The sequence below is a fragment of the Actinia tenebrosa genome, unplaced genomic scaffold, assembly GCF_029948245.1.
Source record: "Actinia tenebrosa isolate PJP-AT-01 unplaced genomic scaffold, QUT_ActTen_1.0 PGA_scaffold16__25_contigs__length_10494907, whole genome shotgun sequence".
In the NCBI taxonomy this organism is placed as follows: Eukaryota; Metazoa; Cnidaria; class Anthozoa; order Actiniaria; family Actiniidae; genus Actinia; species Actinia tenebrosa.
In genome coordinates, this window is record NW_028292576.1 from 6265279 (window position 1) to 6284646 (window position 19368).

A 19368-nucleotide genomic window follows, 5' to 3' on the forward strand; every position below is an offset into this window, starting at 1 on the left:
CATGGCGTAATTGTTCTGACTTGTTCTCAACTTTATTAATTTTCAGTGGCTGAGACTTTCTAAAAGACTCAAGATTTTATTGATTTATTATATAGTATTTAAATATGAATTAGACATTTTGTTTTGAAGCGTTTAACCAAATTTATGATGACTAGTTTCCTTGATGTTTCGACAAGTCGTCGGTGTGATTATCAAGAGTGTGCATAATAATATAAAGGCAAAGAATCTATATGCAAACGCAATACATTGATGAGTGGAATCCTAAGATAGAATGTCCTATGGCACAAACACTTTGGCTTTGAGAAAGTCGATGATCGTTATTATAATACTGATGTACAGACTAGATTCTCTGTATTTATACACCTATTTCAAAAAAACGTAGATCACAGATCTGACATCTGAGACCGAGTAGCATGCTGTAAAATGTATAATAATTGATATTCACAGCCAAACAACAGTTTTCTTTTAGATTGGTATATGAAGCATGACCTTTGGTTGGAAATGTGCTTTTTCTTATTGTTTTAACCCAAGAAAACATAAAAGGTCGGAAATTCTGTTTAGTCTCAGATCGCCCTTTCGCATCTCTGAGCGACAACCTTTCTTAATGACACTAGCAAGTGTTGAAACGATGAGAAAACTAGTCTTCATAAATTTTATTAAAATCAAATATGCATAATAAATTAATCAAGACATGCCAACACGTATCCTCAAAGTGGCTTGAAGCTTAATTAACATTCAGAATACCCAGATCATCAATTCATCCATTTCACTGCCCGCATCTTATACCTAAAATATATTACAAGTCCAAGCAAGTATAGAGTACAAACACTAAAAGTGTGCAACACTTTGCACTATTTAGTAGTAGATAGTGCTAATTAAACAATAGAAAACAATAGGATTAGCATAATTTAGCAGTATTTAGTGGTATTTATGTTGCACACTTATAGTGTTTGTACTCTATTATTATTCCTAATGGTATATAAATAATAATATATAATCTATTTAACTTCAAGCTGCCTATACTTATATTCTTCCCTGTTGTTTTTCTTTCTAAATCCCAACATCAAATAAAACAGTGCAGTTACATCAAGAAAGATTCCAATAATAATGGCTTCCCAGTACTCCTTGGGATGCAGATAACACACCACCGATATTCCCATGTAGAGAATAAACCTTTTCCATGTGTCAATGGCTTTGATGAATTTCCAAAGTGTAAAGGCACAACTACCTTCCCTGAAAAGAAATTAAAAGTGTTACCTCATAATTAATAGTCATATAGACCAAATTCAAAGTAATCTGGTGTGATTCAAAAGTCACGAATCACGCCAGATTCCTTTGTTCACAACTTAAGCCTCACATAGGTGCAAGTTTTGAATTTGATCTATACACCTGCATTTGTTGGGGTCTACAGAAGTAAACCACTAGATTGAAAGAAAAGAATTTTTAGTTTTAATCTTTATTTATTTTGTTGTTCGTTGTCTTAGGGTGTGTGTGGGAGTGAGTGAGAGGTAAGGAGGCTGCAGTAGCTTTTTGGACTTAATAATTTTTTTTCATTTTTTTTCTTTCTTTGATTTTCTTCTTTCCTCCATTTTAGTTCATTCTTAAATTCATTCAAGTCAGTCATTTAAGATCCTGTTGTGTATGAAGCAACCTTTCTTGTGACCTGCAATGTAATTCTGATAAAAAGAGAGCATTGAAAGTTGCAGGTAACAATCTCTTCATAACTTGTAATGCAAAGCTTTCTTGGTCTGCAATAAAACAGCTGTCTGGATATACCGTAAATCCTCTATTTAGCCCCCCCTCTCAAATAAGCTCCCCCCTCTCTTTTTAGCCCCCCCCCCCCCCCCCTTTCACAACCAAGAATCACTTGTACTGATTAAAGGTGATTTATTAAAGTCTTGGTTGTTCAGAACATTTCTTTTTAGCTTGCTTTGTTAATGTTACCATGTTTTAGTTTTGCTATTCACAATAATCGTAAATTATACTTGAGAGACTAACACAGGTGAATCAAATAATAGAAATGCCATGTACATCACTACAGATTATGCAAGACGGTCAATAGTAATGCTTCCGTTTAATCCTGAGTTACAATAGCTAAATGAGCTAAATAAAGGATTTACGGTGAGTAGTTTGCAGAATGGAAGAGCTGCGCCCTGATTAGTCATTTGTGACAGTTATTACATTGCAGGTTGCCCGAAGTATGCAAATACATTAATATGGTCATATTTCTATTTGATGAGCTGTAAAATATGGATAATGATGGTTATGGTGATGATGATGATGGTGATGGTAATGATGAGTTTCAAGTGAGATAAGAGGTATTAACATACTTGATTTATCTAAAATATCACATACCTGCAGAAGGCACATTTATCTAATAAGAATACTACTTCAAGAAATGACACTATTATTGCACACAATCTGAAAACCAAACAAACGTAATTATATTATTTTTAGATTATATCTTAACCACCTCAATTTGTACATTAATTGGCAAAGCATGCCTTTCATTGCAGTGTACTTTATGTAGAAACAAGATTCATTTACTCATTCATTTTTGTTTAATCAATCAACTAATAGGACATAAAAGATAAGAAGTGCATCTCGTAAATCGGCATCAAAAAATATGACTTTGGTGGACTTCAAAGAGTTTCCATGACATTGACTACCACTACCACTGCTGTCAATGCTATGAGTTTAAATATATAATTCTCATGGCAAGCTCAACAAAAATTATTATCTACATATCAAAGCTTACAGAAGATAAACAGCAATTCTTTTGTCTGGTTTGTCAGTAAACATTACACCAACCCACCACATGGCTGAAATAAAATAAAAATATTTTGTTATATTTATCACTGACATCAGTCTATCAACTATTGAAATTACGATAATTCCAGAAATTATCCATATCCCCTTCCCCACAGAAGAATTTGGAATTTCCAAGGGGTAGGGGTAAAAACAAAATTACAGAGTTTGTAAGGAAGAAAATTGAAATTTCTTGGGGTAAGGGGGAGGAGAGGTCTGAAAAAAAATTCTCCGTTGGGGAGGGGGGTCGGTATGGATAATTTCTGGAAAGCCTACACATTAAGTAACTCTTAGTACCACACCAATTTTCATAATGCTAAGACCCATATAACAGCTGGAGCTTGGCTTCTGCCAAGATAAAGTTTTTAAAAGTGTGATTTAATGAGTAATTTATTTTTTCAGAATGAAAAGAAAAATGCAAAAATGCTTGATATTTATCATGCGAATGGGTATAATCCTTTGATATCTCAAGATTAATGCAAGAATAAAACCACAAAATGAGCATTTGGGGCCTGGCTTTTGAGGTATTTTATTTCCCCTATTAAGCCCCCTGGAGACTAATTTTTTTCCAGTGCTTTTGGACTGAGGACTTTTTAGAAGGGGGAGGGGGGGCTTATTAGAAGCTAGTGACTTATTAGATTTTTATGATCTTTATAAATTCATTATTACTGTGCTTTTATTAATTATCTCAACAGGTGAAATGACTTTCAAAGGCCTGCCAAGGGAAAAGGGCCAAAATAATTCTTAGGGTTTGGGGATTATGAGGATGGGGGCTTTTTTTATTTTTAGTACCTTTTTTGGTACTAACTGGCTTAGAAGGAGGGGGAGGAGGGCTTAGGCTGGGGGGCTTAATAGAGAAATTGCAGTAAATTTAAAGTCTGGATAGCCTTTGACCAAAGTCTACCACTTTTTATATTTAAGTAAAACACGGTTTGTGATTGTAAAATGAAATATATTAATTAATGTGCCATCCAAATGGCCAACTAACAAGCCAACCCACTCCTAAATGGCTTTATTTGGATTTTATGCATGGATACTAAGATTTCATAAAAAAGATGTTGTTTTAAGTGTCTATGTACATGATTGGTAGATAACTATAAATAAGATGTTTACAGAATCAATGCATATTTTTCAAAAGAAGAACTTTGAACTGACGGAAAAAAACAGCTGATGTCATTAATAATTTACCAAGTCTTCCCATACACGTCTTAATCTTAATTAAATGCACTGAGAAACACTCTCTTTCTTATAGCATTTCGTTTTGAAATAAGTCTTTCATGTAGTTTATTTGACGATTAAATTTATGTGTTTTTGTTTACCTACTGATGTGAAGATTCCAATGACGTGGGTAAATGTTGTGAAGTGGCGGCAAAAGCACGACCTATCTATATTTTCCCCGTTCGGCATCTCGAAACCAGATACTTAAGGAAAACCACTAATAGATACACGTAGCCATAGGGTTAGAAAACAGATGGAAAACAACAGCCACAATACAGATCAAAGACAACGTTTGACACGTTGACTTGATGAGTTCGCTTTTCGACAGGCGTTACTGCTCTATCCGACTTAGTTGTGTTCAGTCTCCCTCGAGTCCGTAACACAGGTAAACCAATAATATTTGGCATTAACCGCTTAATGCTTTTCCGTTTCCTTTCCTTTCCTTTAAGGCCGGTTTAGACGGTACGATTTTCGCCTACAACTATCGTATACAACACGCTCGCGTCTGTCGTAGGCGAGTTGTAGGCTTGATTTACACGGTACGACTCGAGTTGTAGGATGGCGCGAGCGTGTTGTATAAGATGGTTGTAGGCGAAAATCGTACCGTCTAAACCGGTTAATTAGTTAATTCAGCTCTTTCAGTTCTTGTCTATGGCTCCTTGTCGGGAATTCCCGGTTCTTCCTGTTGTGCCTCTAAGCCAAGGACCAAATTCGCTATTGGGCGATCCAGTGTTGAGCCCTTGGAAGTGCTAACGGTAACTGATCTGACCAAACCTTGATCATCTGGGTGTGCACTTATCACTTAAGCTAGAGGCCCAATGATTTACTGACTGCCACTGTCCTTTGCTCAGTACTCTGTCTCCATTGGCAAAGTTACGTATCGCTCTTCTGCCTCCATTTCGGCCTTGCTTGGTGGTTCTGGAGGTACTCTATTTTCCATCTGTTCCGGAACTGGTTTGTTGTATGTTGAACTCGTCGCAACCTCTTTTTACAGAACACGTCTTGAGCTTGGAACTTGCCAGGAGCGGTCGAATGATCTTTGGCTTTCCGGTTAACAGCATACTTGGACTAAGCGGTATTGGAGATAGGGGATCGTTGATCGTGTCTAAAAGCTGCAAGTGGACGGCTGTTTAAAACTGCTTCCGCTTCACACATAAATGCAGTAAGCGATTCTTCATTGAGTCTAGATCCATGCTCTTTCATCAGGGCTGCTACGATGTTCCTTACCGACAGTATTTTGTCTTTCCCAAGCTCCCCCAGAATGAATTGCCGCAGGTGTGTTCTTGATCCAATCAACATAGTTCTGTAGAAGTTCAGATCTGATCTTGTCGTCATCCATTTCAGTGATTGCTTGTTTCAGTTGATTTTCTGCTCCAACAAGATTGGTACCTTGATCTTTTAACCTCTTTACGACCAATCTTGACGTACCATGGGCCGAAAAAATCTCAGTACCGCGCAACATGTGAATGGCGATTCTGTCTGCGGCCGTGCATCACGCAAGTCTGCCATCTTCTGTTCTCCGATTGTTCCTCCGAGAAAGTGGCATACATATTACGCACTTAGAAAATTTTCGATTGCGGAGTTACCGTTGACGATTCAGTAACCGTTTGCACGCAGTTCGTTTAAAGTAATACCTCTTTCGCTGTATCGAACTTTCTCTTGATGATGGCTGTTTTCGTATGTGTGTGGGCGTTCTCTTAAGGTTTTTTCGCTAACACACATATATGTTTTTTACTCTCACGCACATGAAAGTGTTCACTCTCTTAAAAAGTTTTGTGCTCACACATAAAAGCTGTGCTTGCTGTCTTGAACCTTTTAATTTTTTAACAGACTTTTTAAAAGTGGTTTGCGCTCACACAAATAAAAGTTTGTCCCAACAGGCCACCGTACTTAAACGTTTTGCCTTCACGAACATGAACTTATTTACTATCTTAAAAGTTTTGCGCTTACAGACATAAAAGCTGTGCTTGCTGTCTTGAACCTTTTAATTTTTTAACAGACTTTTTAAAAGGGGTTTGCGCTCACACAAATAAAAGTTTGTCCCAACAGGCCACCGTACTTAAACGTTTTGCCTTCACGAACATGAACTTATTTACTATCTTAAAAGTTTTGCGCTTACAGACATAAAAGCTGTGCTTGCTGTCTTGAACCTTTTAATTTTTTAACAGACTTTTTAAAAGTGGTTTGCGCTCACACAAATAAAAGTTTGTCCCAACAGGCCACCATACTTAAACGTTTTGCCTTCACGAACATGAACTTATTTACTATCTTAAAAGTTTTGCGCTTACAGACATAAAAGCTGTGCTCACTTAAACGTTTTGCGCTTACAGACAAACGTGCTAGCACTCACACACATAAAAGTTTGTCCCAACGGGCCACCACACTTAAAAATTTTGCGCTCACAAACATGAAAGCTGTGTTTGCTCAATAAAACGTTTTTCACTTACAGACCTAAAAGTGTTAGCACAAACACACATAAAAGTTTGTTCCAACGGGCCACCATTCTTAAAAGTTTTGTACTCACAAACATGAAAGCTGTGTTTGCTCCCTATTAGACGTTTTGCACTTACAGGCATAAAAGTGTTAGCGCTCACACAAAAAAAGTTGTCCCAACGGGCGGCTACCATACTTAAAAGTTTTGCACTCACAAACATGAAAGATGTGTTTGTCCCTCTTAGACGTTTTGCCACTTAGAGACATAAAAGTGTTAGCGCACACACACATAAAAATTTGTCCCAACGGGCCACCATAGGCATAAGGCCTAGCCAATCAGAAGCGGAGCCAAACTCGCCGCTCAACTACTATTGGTTAATCCCGCCACATAAAACCAGGCCCTAATGTTGAGAATAAAAAGACATTTACGATAATGTTGTAAGTCATTTAGTGCTGCAGCTCTATCGATGTTTATGAACTGAAGGAAAATCTAACAAAAATGGCCTATTGGAAGTTTTTGTGTATTGTCGTAGATTTTGCTGTTCTGGCCAGCATATGCAGCGCTGGTAGGTGTAACGACGATTTTTTTCCTATTTTCAAATAACATTTTCATAAAACTTTTTGACGGATTTCTAATTATGTTTTTTTTTTCCCCCGAAAGGAACATTACAGAAAGGGAAAATACAGCTATCCAGCTCTCATCAAAACAAGATACAATGTCGTTCAGTAACCTTCCCAACAACCTTCAATGGTTCGGGCGTTGTCCATGTCATAGTATCGTTAAACTATGGCGAAAAGTTCTCGAGGGTTCATGACTCTGCTGTAGCTTGGACTGAAAATATCTCCCCTACAGGGTTTGATGTTTGCATTGTCGTGTCTGGAGATGGCGCTAATGGGAATTCAGTGGTGAACTGGATGGCTTTTCAAAACCCACAATCAAACATGGTATCTGGCAGGGCCGCAGTTGGTTTGTTTACAAGTGATACGAAGTGTACAAGAGTGAACTTTCCATCTGTGAGTAACGCTATGTTTACTATATAGAAAATTACGTCCACATTTCATGCAAGGTAATTTTTTGAAAATAAAAACCTTAATCTATAATATTTACCATCCGTCTTCAAAATCAATATCCTGGACCGACTGCATCCGGGCACGGCTAACTCACCGGGCTCAGAACTGATTGGGATTTATCGTGATATGATTTTCTAAGACAGCAAAACCGAGGTGTTACCATCATACCCGCGAAAAAACGGAAATTCCGGTAGGAAAATTCCGGAAAAATCGGTCTTCCGATTGAGGTAACTCATTTAAATCTTCCCCACTCTTTTCAGTTCCTTCCGTAGACGCGTATGGCATTTGTACCATTAAGGTACGTCGGTAAATTGTCATCAGAGGCAAAAAAAATTTCCAATTTATCGGATGGATTGGATTAAATGGTAGGCCCTACAGCTAGGAGAAGCTGGGGGAAAACCCGGAATCAAGACGAGAGGCTAAATATATACTCACATGTGATCAAACCCGAGTACTGAATGCCTCTTCACCATCCTTGGAGCCCATCCCGTCAAATGAAATACGAATATACAGCGTTTATTTGCTTGTTTCTTTTCACTATTTTCTTTCCTTTGCGTTATAATTGGTTAAATTTTATGTTGGTTTTTAGTCATTTGGTACACGCCCCAAGATTCTGTCAACTGTCACTCATTCGGTTACTAGGCGACCACAAGATGCTATGGTCGTGTGGTTGGAAGAAGTGAGCCTTCATTATTTTAGGATTTGTCTTCGAGAAGTAAAAATGTTTGATGGGAAACATGAAAATATTGAAGTGGTAAGCCTGTAGAACAGCATATTATATAAGCGCGAATGCTTTATTTGAATTGTCTTTAATTTCCTATAACTTGACCCGATAAACAACTCGCGAAACCGTAGGCCAAACCTGCAGCTCAAAGTGCTTTATTATTTTGGTGGCAACTTAACAGTTGCAGCAATTTAAAAGTTAGGCACCCTTTTTCAGAGCCATCAGACTCTATCAGACTTATTTTTAGACTTATAGTATGCATAACAACAGGTGGCAATTGAAAGTTCACAAAGCATTCAGTGTCGCGTTTATACCAAAAGTATAGCAGTTACCTTTGATGTTTCATATTATAGGACTGGGTAGCCTTTGAAGATAATGGTAACAGCTTTACTGAAAGCAATCAAACGACCTTTTCGAATCCTGGGGTTCCTTTGACAAGCGATAATTTTGCACATTGCAAGGTAAAAACCAAATTTACAATGAAATAATGAAGTGAGAATAGAATGTCGTCCATCCATCCATCCATCCATCCATCCATCCATCCATCCATCCATCCATCCATCCGTCCGTCCGTCCGTCCATTCGTCCATCCATCCACCCATCCACCCATCCACCCATCCACCCATCCACCCATCCACCCATCCACCCATCCACCCATCCACCCATCCACCCATCCACCCATCCACCCATCCACCCATCCACCCATCCACCCATCCACCCATCCACCCATCCACCCATCCACCCATCCACCCATCCACCCATCCACCCATCCACCCATCCACCCATCCACCCATCCACCCATCCACCCATCCACCCATCCACCCATCCACCCATCCACCCATCCACCCATCCACCCATCCACCCATCCACCCATCCACCCATCCACCCATCCACCCATCCACCCATCCACCCATCCATCCATCCACCCATCCATCCATCCATCTATCATCCATCCGACTAACAGTCGTCTGCTGTCGTAATTGACTGATTTTTTGAAAACCATTGTACTCATCTTAAGGAACTGAATTTTTCTGCGTCGTTCTACCTTCCTCCTGTTATCTTGGTAACTGCAGCTCACGAATACGATTCAAACAATCCTTACTCCATCAAAGCAGAGAACAATGCGATAAACAGCTGGGTCGAGGTAAGTAACGGCCAAGCATTCATTATTAGGCATTTTGGTATAAGGTAAATTAATTATAAACAATATTTTCTTTACATTCATGACACTATAGAAAACCGTTTCTTTCGGAGGTCGATGGTTGTTTTTAACAGGCTGTTTAATAATCGATAAAAACACGAGTCTACCAAAAGTCATGCCACCAGGCAACGTCATGATGTGATCACGAGACACGTGTACCTGAATTGGAACAACTTAACCTGCGGCTCTTGGGAAGGAAGGGGGGAGGGGGGTTGGGGCGAGAAGCCGGCTAGGAAAAACCGTGATGAAAAAACATTTAATTGAAATTTTCCCAAAATGAAAAAAATATTATCAACATACTTATTCCATGTTTTTTATATGAATTATACCGATAGGAAATTACGAACAAAACGTTTCGTGTTTGCGTGAAAGATTTACCAGGTTTGAGTTCTGCACACGACCCAATAGACGTGAACTACGCAGTGATCGGAGGTACGAATTATTTGACAATGTAATATATAGTCATGGCGGCCACGTTGGTTTATATAACAAAACAAGAGCAACGACGGACACTAATATCCAACCAGCTTAGCGAATATGAACTAAGATTGAGACAGGGTCCATATCTTTTTTTAATTATGCAAGCATTTATTTCCATTAGATCTAGACCCCTGCATTGGCAAGTCATGTGACTACTTTGCGGTATGCAAAGCCTTTGGCCCAACGGATGCACGTTGTGTATGTGTCGACACTTGTCCCTCTTACAATGAACCTGTCTGCTCCTCAAACGGAACCACCTACGAAAATGAATGCGTATTCCAGCGAGAGATGTGTAATCGTAGAGAAAATTTTACAAACTATCACCCTGGAAGCTGCAATGGTAAGAAAAAGTGATAGTAATTAAATGATGTTCATTGATTGATAAAGCATTTTAGCCGAGCGCTTTTCGTGTTTCTGCGACGACTCCAGACTTGACAAACTTTTTCCACTAGCTCTTGTTTTTCTCCGGTCCATGACCATACATGTGGACTGTACAGAGGCTGTCAGAGGCGCCTTCACATGCTACCAGTTCGACCTCGTCGAGCTGCGCCACTGCTGTGCTTGAGGCGGTGTTTAGCGATAACAGGTTTTTTAAATGACACCATCATGCAAACAGCCTATTACTGTATTATCTTTCTATTTCAAGTTTTCATATATTCTTTTAAAGGTTTCCCATCCCAAAAAGGCCGTCACCACCTTAAGAAGCCGCATTCCTGGTCAGAGGTCGTTTGCGAGCCAATTCAATTCGAGCCTTACGTGTTTTACCCAGAAAGACCCATTCAAGTGTTGATCTCAGTAAACCATATCGACAGCTCCAATCCCATTTTAGTCCATGATGCAACGGTGTCGTGGGTAGAAGAGGTTACGAACTCCAGCTTTGCAGTCTGCGTGACCTTAAGTGGTAGAAACAAGATTAACTCCAGAGACTTTGCTACAGTTGACTGGCTGGCCTACCAAGGTGCTCCTGCTGGTGGAGTGGCTGGAGAAATAGATTTCAACCGTTGGTGGACTGGAACAGCTTGTAAAACTGTCAATTTACCTTTGGTAATGAATGATTACTGTGCAAATCAAGCTAAGCAGCTTAGTCTTATTGAAGAAATAGAAAATGCAGCCCCCTAATCAGCAAGCGATAGTTATAACAGTTATTTTAAAATTTGGTATACATACATCTATTTCAAAAACGACGATGTCGGTCGGAGCTAAAATCTGAATTCTGAGAACGAGTTGGCGCTGAAAATTGTAATATACAGTCCTTTGACTAAATGTTGTCGTTGATTGGATCCTCCCTACGCGCCTAGACCTAAAAGGATAACGGGTAAATTACCCAGAACTTGCGTCATCCAAACTGCTCGCCAGCGTTAAATCTTCGCTGTATGCTCGAGGCATGGTTTTAGCAAATTAAATGGGATCGAAAAAAGCGAGCTCAAGACGTGTTAGATAACATATGCGGCAGTTAGTAACTGTAAATTAATTATCCCCATGATCCTTTTCGGTTTAGGCGCGTAGGGATGAAGCCAATCAAACGACAACGTTTAGTCAAAGGACTGTATGCAAGACCAATCGACGTCACATTTCCTTTCAGATGCCATGCAATCATCCTTTCGAGGTGGGAAGGGAAATAAGACAATGGTGCGAATGATCCAATTCCCCAACTAGCAAATTTCAAACCACTATGGTCATTGGTATGTCTTGTTGCATATTTTAGGGGAAATTCAACACTGCTCCGATCATTCTTGTAACTGCTGAGCACGAGAGAAGGCAAGTCAGGCAAGACGCAGCTAACATCTGGGTCGAAGATGTAACGAGATCCTCGTTCAAAGTTTGCCTAAGAGAACTACAGAGTTTTGATGGAGCACATGAGAGTATACATGCGGTAAGTCGTGCAAAAGATTTGATAGTACATAGAATTGTTTTTCTTCGCGTACAAGAGCTAACACCAGCATATTATATATATATATATATATATATATATATATATATATATATATATATATATATATATATATATATATGGAGATTCCGTTTCTACCTGTTGACCATTTTTTATTGTCATTATCATTATTGGTTCTGGGAACCACCAACCGTCGGGGAAAGACAGCACTGCATGAACCAATGTGGATCGCCCGCAAGGCAGGTTATTATAAGTAATACCATGGCACGAGGGAAATTAGTGATTAAATTTCCCAGAATAACGAGGGAAATTTGTGGAATAAAACAAAAAAAGAATCTAAAAACAAGTTGTCACTTGCGCAGATTTGAGAACGCGTCCTACATGGAAACCGTGCAGCAATATCATAAGTAGGATACGTTGTAATCGATTCAGTTGCAGGGGAATTGAGTTGTCCCTGGCTAATAGGCTTCTATTGTCGCTTTGCTTATAAACTCCGTCACGTCAAAGTTTGCCATTTTGCATCAGTTGGTGTTATCGTGAGTTATTGATTGGTTGCTGGTCGTTTTTCCTTTGCAATTGCAGAACTGGATGGCGTTCAACAGCATACAAAGACCTCTCTTTGGAGAACACGGTTCCATTAATTTTCCAAACACTGGAATGTTATTACGGAAGTTTAATTATGCCTTCTGTAAGGTAAAACTAAGAATATTGTAACTCGTTGCTAAAATAATCATTTTCTAAGAAATTTGTAACTTGGAAGCCATTCACATTTAAGATAGCTATGAACTCAAAATTTGCAGTATTGATTCTACATTTAGTTAGTAGTTAATTGATGGCAAAATATTCTGAGATGATTTTAGTGATGCATATTTTGGAAATATCAAGGTTTATGCTTCCAATATATGCTAATGATGTGATGTCATAGGACGCTTTGTTAAATGTGCAAAACGCTTCTGGGGCACGCAGTGAAACATCCGGCTGTATGAAACATCATCGTCTTACTCAGGGTTTATAGAAAGGTTATTGCAGATTTGTTTTCTCATAGGAATTCAATGTTTCAATTTAAAATGATGACAAATAAACTCAAATGCCTCCTAATGGCATCAAACTCCAAGATGTACCATTTGAATCATATAAAAATATTTTGCCATTCAACTATTCACTTCGTGTAGAATGATATGTTTATAGACCCTTTTCATTGACGTCAAAGCAGCTCGATCTGGAGGGAAAAAAACAAAGAATTCCAATTACCTGACCATTGGTATCTTTAACAAATTTACGTTGGTTTAGCGTGGTATGTCCTCTTATTTACCACGATATGACGTCAAAAGTTGGTCAAAATGTTATGGACTCACGAGGCGTAAGCCGAGTGGGTCCATAACTAATTTTGACCAACGTTTGACGTCATATCGTGGTAAATAAGAGGACATACCACGCTAAACCATCGTAAATTTGTTTTTTACTACAAAACTCACAAAACTCTAGGAAATAGACTGCACGAAATCTTGCATGACGCCATTTGTTGGTATGGCCTCTTATTTACGACGTTTTTTAACCAATCAGCGCGCGAGAAAATTTACAATTGTGGTAAAAATTGCGTTTTGTCCCCCAGATTGAGCTTCATTCCAAATTGCTGCAAGAGTGATATAGTCAATAACTTTTTTTAAGGGCTTGTGCCATTCATTATTTGTTCTTAACTCTAGCAAAGTAAATACATTTTTTTCAAAACAGTCCTTTTTTTGCAAACTATCTTCTTCTAATGGGTTTTATAAATTTGACTAATATTCATTCCATTCCTTTAGGATATTCAATTTGAGCTTCCATATAACAAGACACCTATAGTCCTAGTGACGGCAAATCATTCTACCGCAGGAGGAAATCTTAATCCTGTGCACAATTCTATGACACAATGGGTTGAAGTAAGTCGATGAATTGTTGCCCCAGATTGTTCTAAATCGCATTAAAAGAAATTCTAATTTATTTATCTTTTTTTGTTGTTGTTGTAGCAAATCAACAAGACTGGATTTCGTGCCTGCGTAAAGGAGTTATATGTCAACAAACATGACCCACTTTCTGTTTCCTATGCTGTCTTGCCTGGCAAGTATTATATACCAGACTTGATGCAATTATTTTTTCTTCAGGATTTCCAATTGCTGAAAGCCTTAAATTAAGAGATTTGCAATCGGGTTTATTGAAAAGAAAGTCATTTTCTTAAAGAACCGGCCTGTGCAAGCCATTTTGGTCATTTTCAGTGGCGTAGCGCAAATTGTTTTTACCAAATCTGTGAATAAAATAGCGGGAATCTCTAAAGATCGAACGCGTACGCGTATGCGTGCATGTGTATTGGCGGGAAAATAGTGCCTTCTATATCAGCGAGACCTCGATTTGTCCCTGGCTATTTTATTTTGAAGTCACTGGATAAAATACGACCCATTTAGTATTTCATCGTTCATTTTAAAAATGACGCCCCTATTAGCAGTTCGCGCCTTTCATATCAACGTTTCAAGTTGCGGTAGCAATTTAACAGAAGTAGTATTTTTATGATTTAATTTCATCATGAAACGAGTATTTTGGGCTTTAGTGAAGCAAGTCATTGACGGACATGAGCTGAGGAAAGGTAATTTGTTTTCTTAATGGGCTTAATTCAAACAGATGTATGCGAGGATGGCTGGAGCTACTTCAATGGTTCCTGTTTCTATACCAGTTCACAATGTGACTCTTGGACAAATGCAGAGCGGCGCTGTCGAGCCATGGGCACATCTATAGCTTCAATTGACACCCAAGAAGAAAATGTCTTTGTTCAGCAACGACACAACGGTGCAAAAGCCTGGATTGGATTGAATGACATCGCCAGTGAGGGGACCTTCGCATGGATCGATGGTTCTCTCAGTAAATTCACTTACTGGCAAAAAAGTCAACCGAACAATCTGGCTCCGGGTCAGGACTGCGTTCACACCCTTGGTGTGAACTTCAACTACAGATGGAACGACGTTGATTGTAACGCTTGTCACCAATACACCTGCGAGAAAGGTATACATGCATGTACTGAACAAATTGTCATCCAACAAATGGTTGGCGTCTTCAGTGACTGATTCGCATTACTCAATAGACCTCCACTGTTTTCCCATTTCAGACCTCGTGTCATTCCCTAGAGTATTATTTCTTTGTTTAATGGTTGCACATGAGAAGACGCTTGAATATGGATACAACTCAAACAAAGAATTTTAGATACGTGTTCTGAAATGGGCAAGTCCAAGTGGATTTAGTCGATTAACAGTACTCAGTTCATATTTCAAAATTAATTAAGAAGGATGCTATTCTTTTTTTATAAAGTAAAAGACTAGCTTTGGTCTTCCCCTGATTCGAATTAGGACCGGTTTTTTCTCCAGGTTCTCCGGGGTTTTTCCGCCTGAAGGCCACTCTACACGCTAAATTAACTTAGCCGGATATGCCTAGAGAATAGAGACCTTTAGCACCAGGTTTACCACTAACCGCTAGCTAGGGATCAGGCCCAGAAACGCCCGCAAACACAGAGAAACACTTTGCATCAATGAAACTTCAATATGGCGGCTCTTCCAGCAACAACTTTTGTTATGATGCTATGCTAAATGTCAAAAGTTTGACGGAAAACGCCCGACGTCGAACTGCAGTTTGAGGTTTGCGGCACCTAGCAAGAACGTCGTGCAAAAGAAAAAAGTTACGTCATTAATCTCCAATTATTTTGGTTGCCTTATTTTAGAATATGATGACTGTTGGAGTCAGCCTTGTATGAATGGAGGCATTTGTGTTGATGAACACGTCGGTTATTCTTGTGTTTGTCCTGCAACACATCTGGGCAAACATTGTGAAGGTAAAGAGCTTTGTTCATTTTAAAATTTTCAGAATAATTAATAAATTTCCCTAGAGATGTGACCGGTATCATTGTTTTCTCAGAAATTAAATTCGAGCTATATATACTAGATCTAATTTTGAACCGTAAGATTGCGTCAATATGACACAGAGTAAACGTTGCTCGTTGTGCCCTAAAATTAAGAACGAAAAACAGACCAAAGGGGGGGGGGGGGGGGGGGGCAGGGGGATAAAAATATAAACTAGCTTTAACTTCCTTGCAATGAAGAGAGGTTAAACCTATTTTTGTCCATTATCCAGAATTCAATGAGTGTTCCTCAAGCCCCTGTCAGAATGGTGGAACTTGCATCGATGGTAAAATGAACTACACATGTTCGTGTCCGACACACTACAGTGGAGCACAGTGTGACAGTAAGTTGCTTTATCACTCTCTTTATGGATATGATTAACTGGACAATCTCAAATATTAATATGTTTTTATGTCAATATGACAATTTGTTTATTTACACCATTGTTTTTACATAATATGCTGTTTTTCAATCAGGTGTTAGCTATAAACTGGAATAACCTAGAGGTGGCTATATGTGCCAGTGAGCTATCTATGTAATGTTTAATAAACGAGCAGGAGTGTTTTATCGGGTATAAAACACGAGGCGTAGCCGAGTGGTTTTAGACCCGATAAACCACGATCTGCGAGATTATTGAACGGCTTAGAAAACTTATGATGTTTGTTCTCATTGTGTACCGATTTTTTTACGAAATGAACCAAGTTTGATAGAGAAAATCCAAGTTAAAGTTTATGCAAATGAAGACGAATCTTTATCAGATATAAAATCACCTTCATGCTCATGATTTCTATTGTGTTTTCTTCATGAATTATTAATGAGTTTTCTAAAGATATATATCTTAATAAGAAGTTATTATTAATATTGAAAATGCTGCAAATTTAAGATATAAGGGCTAAATACGTAACCCCACTAAAAACATCAAACCGTTATTTTGTTATTTTCACAAGACTACGATGATTGCCAGAGTCATCATTGCTTGAATGGAGGAACGTGTGTAGATGGTGTCAATAACTACACATGTATATGCCCTAGTACACACTACGGTAACAGATGTGAAGGTATGACATTAAATTAGTCCCATTTCGTGTTCGCTTTCGCTCAGTATTAGCCTCGATTGTGTATTGTTCATTGCATAGTAAGGAGGATACGTGCTATGGAACAATACGAATTGATTAAAATGCCACTGGTTTTGGTTGATTCAGTAGCTGATTATTATAACGCACCGGCAACCGGGCTGAGCAAAGAGAAGTCGAAACTGGAGTAATAGCCCGTCACTCCGAAATTGAGGGAAAAATCGGGTCGAGTTGGCATTACGTGTAGTGCATTGTTGGACTGTTTTAGGGGACAAAATAGATGTCATCTTGGAAATACGTCCCTGCAAACAGTACCACAATCACATCGTACTGCAATGCCAAATCGACCCAAGTTTTCCTCAAAACCTCGGAATGCCGACTAATTATTATTATTAAGAATTTTTAAGAAATTTAAGAATACACCTAAGTTGAATGCTAGGGCGAAAACAAATAAGCTTCTTACAATTCCACTACTCAAAAAGAATTTCGGGCAGCGTGCATTTTTCTACACAGGCACCAGGGCCAGTTTGGAATTCATTACCAATCGATATAAGAAACTCAAGTTCCTTAGCTAGTTTTAAATATAGTTATCGTAAATTTATAGCCTCTAGTTTATATGATAATCCTTTTGCATTAGATACCTAGTATTAGATTTACCCCTATTTATTCTATTTATTCTGTTTCATTATTTTAAATTTTATTTTAAGTTACATTCTGTATCGTCTTTTTTCTCCATGAAATATATTTTATTATTCATATTGATTATCTAATTTAGCTTGTATACTTTGTAAGGTTTTTATAATTAGAAGGGCAATTGAAAATTATCTACGATAAATTGCATACCTTCGTTAAATAAAGTTATTATTATTATTATTATTATTGTTTATTTTTTTCGTGGCAATGTCTTGGATATTTATCAATGTATTTCCCTTCTTATTATTCTTTTCATGTCAAAAGCCCCATCAAGAGCTTCATGTTTATCATTGAAAAACAGCGGGATTTCTTCATCTGGAATTTATCGGCTTACCCCACAAGGGACATCTTTTCAGGTCAGTATTGATATCATGTCTTTCAAAGTTGATGCTGTCAGTAGACTTCTAGGTCTGCTTCTGCAGGTATTATGACGATAAGCAAAGCACTATGCAGTCGTGTACTCGCTAGTCTTCTCAGCGGTTTCAGTAGTATAAATGTATAACAACTGATTAGCATATTGGTCACTTCAAACCTGCTTAACAAGGCCGTACAGTATCCAGCGCACTTCAAGTATTCTAGTTGCCTCGCTGTACTCTCCCCGATTGCGACCTGCTGTTGCTCTGTTAATTTTCTTATTTCTCAGCCCCTTCGTCCCCTCTTTTTTGTCGTGCACTTATGGTCCTTTGTAGAGCTCCCCCAGCATGTCTGTTCCCACACTCATGCTACATTGGTACAGCGAGACCAATGCGAATATGTTACTTTCTTGTGTTCTTCCATGCATTTTCGTTCTGACCATTAAAATTGAAGAGACATTGTACACGAATAAAATATAATTTGTGCTGATGAAGGATATGTTAACTGGATATGTGCAAATTCCCATCCAGGCATATTGTGATATGAGTGCTAACTCAGGTGGATGGACTCTGATCGCCCGATTCTCTAACGCTGACACAAATAACTGGATGAGAGACGATGGCTCCTGGTGGTATGACGTCATGACAGGTCAAGGAAGCCCCACAAGTGCAACAGACAATCAAGACATGATATCCCCTGCCTTCTGGTCAATCATCGGTACCGAGATCAAGATTACACGATCTGACGATTCTTCGCACACTGCACTACTGCAAACTACGTCCAACTGTTTGGGATCCCGTACCTTTCGCTCTAAGATGTCCAGTTATGGTACCTTTAAATACAGGAACCAATGGTCAGATGATCGTTGTCTTGGAAACTGTCCCGTGTCTTACGGTGGACAGTATCAATCCACTGATTCTTTTTCCATGGCTAATTGTAATGGCAATATTCAAAACAGTAGTTACATAGGGTTCTGGTGTAACTGGGAAACGGGTGATGGGGCGGTGATGATGATTGGCGGAGGAGGAAGTGCATGTAATCGAGCTGACCACGGTATTGGCATTACTGAGAATGATTACGGTGCGTTTGAAGACGGGTTAAACGGTGGTGAATATGATTTTGGTAATCAAGCTTCTTCTGCCCCGACTTCATTATATTCTTTGAATCTTTGGATAAGATAAGGTGTAAAGATCCGATTATGATTATAACCAAACAACTATTAGAACTCTGCTATCGCGAATGGAAAAGTAAGCAATTTATTGCAAATGCAGATAAAAGTAAGTGTAGTTGCTTATAATGTAAAGGTTTCGACAAATGCTTCGTATAGCTAAATTGAAGGTACATTAGTATTGCCATTTTAAAGCGTACTGTAATGCATTTCAGTCTAGTACACTTCAAATAAAGATAATCTGACTATACTGATGTAACTGTGTAGTGATATTTTAAACATCCACGCAAACAGTGGGGTTTTAGTTCATTTGAGAAAAACTCGGAAGTAAATGCAA

General features: G+C 38.6%; 2 protein-coding genes across 2 annotated transcripts; one reads left to right on the forward strand and one right to left on the reverse strand.

The window, feature by feature from the left end:
• Nucleotides 1-6: 6 nt before the first annotated feature.
• LOC116305799 (transmembrane protein 72) lies at nt 7-5660 on the reverse strand. Its single transcript, XM_031715772.2, has 4 exons — nt 4128-5660; nt 2759-2822; nt 2356-2421; nt 7-1233 (listed from the first exon to the last, which is right to left on the reverse strand). Exons 1-4 carry the CDS (start codon nt 4213-4215, stop codon nt 999-1001), a joined length of 453 nt encoding a protein of 150 aa, XP_031571632.1. The 5' UTR covers nt 4216-5660; the 3' UTR covers nt 7-998.
• Nucleotides 5661-6887: 1227 nt separating this feature from the next.
• Nucleotides 6888-19281, forward strand: LOC116305805 (uncharacterized). The gene is made up of 18 exons (XM_031715777.2): nt 6888-7025; nt 7121-7473; nt 8120-8284; nt 8608-8715; nt 9273-9398; nt 9791-9887; nt 10057-10275; nt 10603-10979; nt 11641-11808; nt 12409-12519; nt 13629-13745; nt 13833-13923; nt 14479-14856; nt 15566-15676; nt 15976-16086; nt 16691-16801; nt 17774-17865; nt 18394-19281. The coding sequence occupies exons 1-18, from the start codon at nt 6959-6961 to the stop codon at nt 19042-19044; spliced, it is 3453 nt and encodes a 1150-aa protein (XP_031571637.1). The 5' UTR covers nt 6888-6958; the 3' UTR covers nt 19045-19281.
• The last annotated feature ends 87 nt before the right edge of the window (nt 19282-19368 follow it).